General features: G+C 44.0%; 1 protein-coding gene across 1 annotated transcript in view; it reads left to right on the forward strand.

The window, feature by feature from the left end:
• The window catches only part of LOC101864600 (neuroligin-4, X-linked), a 10,038-nt gene extending 5,657 nt beyond the window's left edge, over nt 1–4,381 (forward strand). Inside the window, exon 2 of the mRNA XM_005093901.3 lies at nt 2,483–4,381. Coding sequence (XP_005093958.1) covers nt 2,483–4,287 — 1,805 coding nt within the window. The 3' untranslated portion in view covers nt 4,288–4,381. The remainder of the gene's footprint in view (nt 1–2,482) is intronic.
• The last annotated feature ends 99 nt before the right edge of the window (nt 4,382–4,480 follow it).

The raw sequence follows: 4,480 nt of genomic DNA on the forward strand, positions 1-4,480 counted from the left end.
ATATAATAGATGGAGGCTCTGAAAGAGCCCCTGAGGGCACCATAACCGTCCCGCCCGTGCCAAATATTATGAATACATTAGGTGGGAAATGCATGGTGAAAGCAAACTATCGTTTCAGAGACATTTACTGCTGTAGTACAGGGTGGTCAAAAAAACAACAACAACTGTACAACTTTTTTTCTAAATATCTTGCTCAAAATTTGTTCTAGAATGTTGTAATTTGTTCCAAATTCATTCAAAAGGAATTAGTTTGACATAAAATTCACAAAGAAGAAACTTATTTTCGAAAAAGGAAATGGCTTTTATAAAAACGACCTAAAAATGCTAAATGCACCAATTTAAAAGATCTTGTAAAGAAAGTCGTAAAATGATTGGTTTGTTTCTTCCTTTCCTTTTATTTTTAAAATCTCATCTGTCCATCCCTGTAACGTTTAAACAACATTTCTACTGTCCTAGTTTTTTGTTGGGTTTTTTTATTCTGGAATTCTGAGAACCAATGGCCTAAGTGTCCTCCTTTGGACCCGGCACATTTATCTCGGCGTTCGTAATATTCAGTGGTGGCCAAACAATAGGATCCACTCAGCCATGAGTGCTCAAAGTCACGCACACTGTACGCCTTACACAGTATGGAGCTGTTTCTAGAGACTATATGGGGGGGGGGAGGGGGGGGCAAATAGACAACATTTGTGGAGTTTATATAACCTGAAAGGAGAGAGCTTTGCCAAGGAACCAAATGTCATAGAGGAAATGTTCACGCTTTTCAAGACGATCGAGGAATCATGAACACATTGCTATCCTCTGATACGAGGCTTGGCGAACGGGAAAAAGATACAGTCGTAGATGTAGATTTGCCTTCAGAAAGCGGACCTTTGAGATGTAGGAAAGTCCTATCTGCAGACATTTTCTACGGACAGACGTCTCATGGGGCTCATCTACTGAATTCTGCACCCTGGTGACGTTTAAAGGGGTGCGAACGGTGTGTGTTGCACCTGAAGTGGTCTTTTTGTCTGGGAATGTTTTGTTCTGATTCTCTGCAGGTCCTAGTTGATGGACCATTTCCACCCTTGACACCACTTTAACATAATTTCCGTACCTTGTGCGAAACTTACGAAATGAGTTGGTGGTGGGGAAATATTCAATACAAAAAACTCTCTGCTCTTTACTCATTTTGATCATGATCTTAGCATCCAAAAGAAACTTGAAAAAAACTATCTGCAAACTTCTGCCGACCTGTAAGACAACTGCAATTTGCAATATGGCGCAATCGTTGGGATTTTTAGTGGTAGGCCTAATGCGAACTTGTGCGTCATGCTACGAAATTGGGGACACAGCTGAAAAGGGGTTGTTTTTTTACGCACTATGTAGAGCAAAACTATTCTGTGGATTTATCTAAAATGAATATCAGACAAATTGCTTTCGACTTCCAAATGTTGTGTACAAATTTAAAACGCAAAACTTCAGTGTGGAGGAAAATAATTTTTTTTTTTAATTGTACCAGTTTTTGTTTTTTTCTATCACCCTATACAAAGTACGTAAATTAATTTATTTTGGATACTTTTAACACACTACCATTCTTTTGTTCTTAATTTTTTGAAAATCTTAGTTTTAATAAGAATTTTATGGCATCAGCAACTCAGAAGTGATATAAGTGCTGAAGATTAGAAATGTTACTAGAGAGTAACAAACACAGTAAAAGATGATAGTGCGCCAATTGGTGTTTGAGGAAGGAGGGAGCAAACTATACTAGAGTACCCACCAACCACCCCCTTTGGAAATAGATCTATATATTGTTATTTTACTGTCTTATTTTTGGCTGGTCACTTTTAACAGCCCCACCTACAACGCTTTCTTCTCAGGTCTCTCACATTCACGGTCACTCACATTCACGGTCGCTCACATTCACGGTCTCTCGCATTCACGGTCGCTCTGAAACTGAAAATACGAGCATTCCTAGTCCAAGCTGAAAACCTTTTCACTGTCACGTTCAAGGTCAAGATGAAACAAAACTAGAATCTTGCTGAACGCTAAAATAAGATACCCCATATATGCGCACAACTGTAATCCTTAGAACTGAGAAAAGTGTAGAAATAGTAAATCCAAACGAAAATAAGTGCCTGTACGTCCAAGAGCAATGATAACAATGCAGAGACTGTGAGACCGACCACTATAGGCTAGACTATCATACTCGTAATACAAAAACTACACGTCAGTCGGTTCTTCGCAGTGAGAATGCCCCAGCACCCCTTTCAGCACATTAAAATTTGTGTATTGCCGCTTTTCGCATTGACCTTGTTCACCCCACCCAGACTCACGGTGGCCGTAACCCAGAGTAACAGGCCCACATTGCTGGAGCCATCCGGCTGGGTTATCTGGCCTGTCACATGTACTCAGAAAGCCTAGATCTCAGTGGTTACGAATATCTTTCCTCTCTTTTTCCCGACATGTCATGTTCTTATTGATCTCTGACAATTTGATATTTCAGGAGATCTCAGATTCCAAGAGCCAGAACCCATGGACAGCTGGTCAGAAAGGAGAGACGCTCTTAGGTTCGCCAACCAGTGCCCCCAGAGAGAGCTGGTCTGGTACACTGCCATCAAGAACCACCCAGAGGGCGAAGACTGTCTTTATCTTAATGTCTACACTCCTGCCCAAGCCGACGAGAACACACGAGACGCCAGCACGTCTCACAACTCAGACAATTCGATACGGAATCAAGTAAAGTCGCAGGCCCCCGCAAGGATACAGAAAACCCAGGCTGGCCATGCTATTAATAGCAACCCGCCAAGACGACGACAAGATAGGCTCCTGAATTTCCGCCAAAATCAGCTACTCCCCGTGGTGGTTTGGATTCACGGCGGTGGGTACATGATGGGGGCAGGGACGCAGTCTGGTGGTGCGCTTCTCGCCAGGAGGGGTGTCGTGGTGGTCACTTTCAATTACAGACTAGACATTTTGGGCTTCTTGTCCATGGAGGATGGCGTTCTGCCTGGGAATTATGGCATGATGGATCAGGTTCAAGCACTGAAGTGGGTCAAGGAGAATATCGCGTCTTTTGGCGGTGACCCAAATAAAGTCACTATATTCGGACTGAGCGCTGGGTCTTCCAGTGTCTCTCTTCACACCATTTCCCCGTTGAGTAAAGGTTTGTTTCGCAGAGCGATTATGCAGAGCGGAGCGTCTCTGTGCCCATGGGCTGTTTCTCACCCAGTGAGCAGACTTAGCTCAACGATACTCACTCGGCTTGTCGGAGCTAAGGTTAGCTGCAAGGATATCTGGGACTCACTAAAAATGCTCAAGTGTCTGCAGCAAGTTGATGTGGAAATGCTGTTGAACGCCACGGACGAATTGAGACATGACCTTCGTATGGACGACACACTGTTTATGCCCAGGGTGGAGACCACGTTTGGTTTCTTGCCAGACTTCCCTTTGCGTTTGTTCGCCGAAGGCCTCGACAATGACGTCAGCACTATGCGAGGTTTCACGTCAGACGAAAACTCCATGTTTGTGTGGGATCCGGAAGACAAAGGAACAACAGTGCAACAGTTTGAAGACTTTGTTGGCAGTATGGTGTCTTCATTGTATGGCATCCGAAACCCGGGGTATTTCGAAGACGCTCTAAGTCACCTATACCTCAACGAATCCTCCCCAGATCCACACTACACACGCTCTCAGCTTATCTCCGTGTTGTCTGACTTCACGATGATAGCACCAAGTCTTTTGGAGATCAACTTTCTAACAGACGGTAGGATAAAGAGAAACTCTAGCCGAAACCACTATCTTTATGAGTTCAACTACAGACCTGAGTATTCCAATCAGGAGTTGTGGCGAGGTGTTGTGCATGGACAAGAACGTCCTTTTGTGTTCGGAATCGACGACGAACGCTTCAAAGTTTACGTCACGAATATCTCCGAATTTGACCGAACAATGGGAGACAAAGTTCAAACTTGGTGGACAAACTTTGCAAAATATGGAAATCCTAACGGCTTAGACGAAGACACACAAAATCACATGTCCTGGAAACCATACAAAGAAGAACTTCCGTACCTGTACCTAATCAACAACGACTCTAGACTGGTTGAGTACAACAAGCCCGAAGTAAGCAAACTCTATTTAGAAATGGCTCAGCAGTTGGACATGGATGTGGATACTGACAAAGACGAAATAAAGGACGGGGCTAAAACGGTGTGTGGTTCAGGGCCAAATGCTGCTCCTGCTGCTACAATGTTACCGGCATGGATCCTTACACTTCTGGCAATGGGCGTCTGCTGGTACCTCCTTCCTCGCTAACCGATGGGCTTGCAGACGGATTGAGCCTTCATTTCTCAAGAAGACTTATATTGTCATTTTCTTACAAAGGACAAGAAATGCACATTATAGGGCGCTTAAACACACGCGCGCGCGCGCGCGCACACACACACACACACACACACACACACACACACACACACACACACACACACACACACACACACACACACAC

Source organism: Aplysia californica, unplaced genomic scaffold (genome assembly GCF_000002075.1).
Source record: "Aplysia californica isolate F4 #8 unplaced genomic scaffold, AplCal3.0 scaffold00072, whole genome shotgun sequence".
In the NCBI taxonomy this organism is placed as follows: Eukaryota; Metazoa; Mollusca; class Gastropoda; order Aplysiida; family Aplysiidae; genus Aplysia; species Aplysia californica.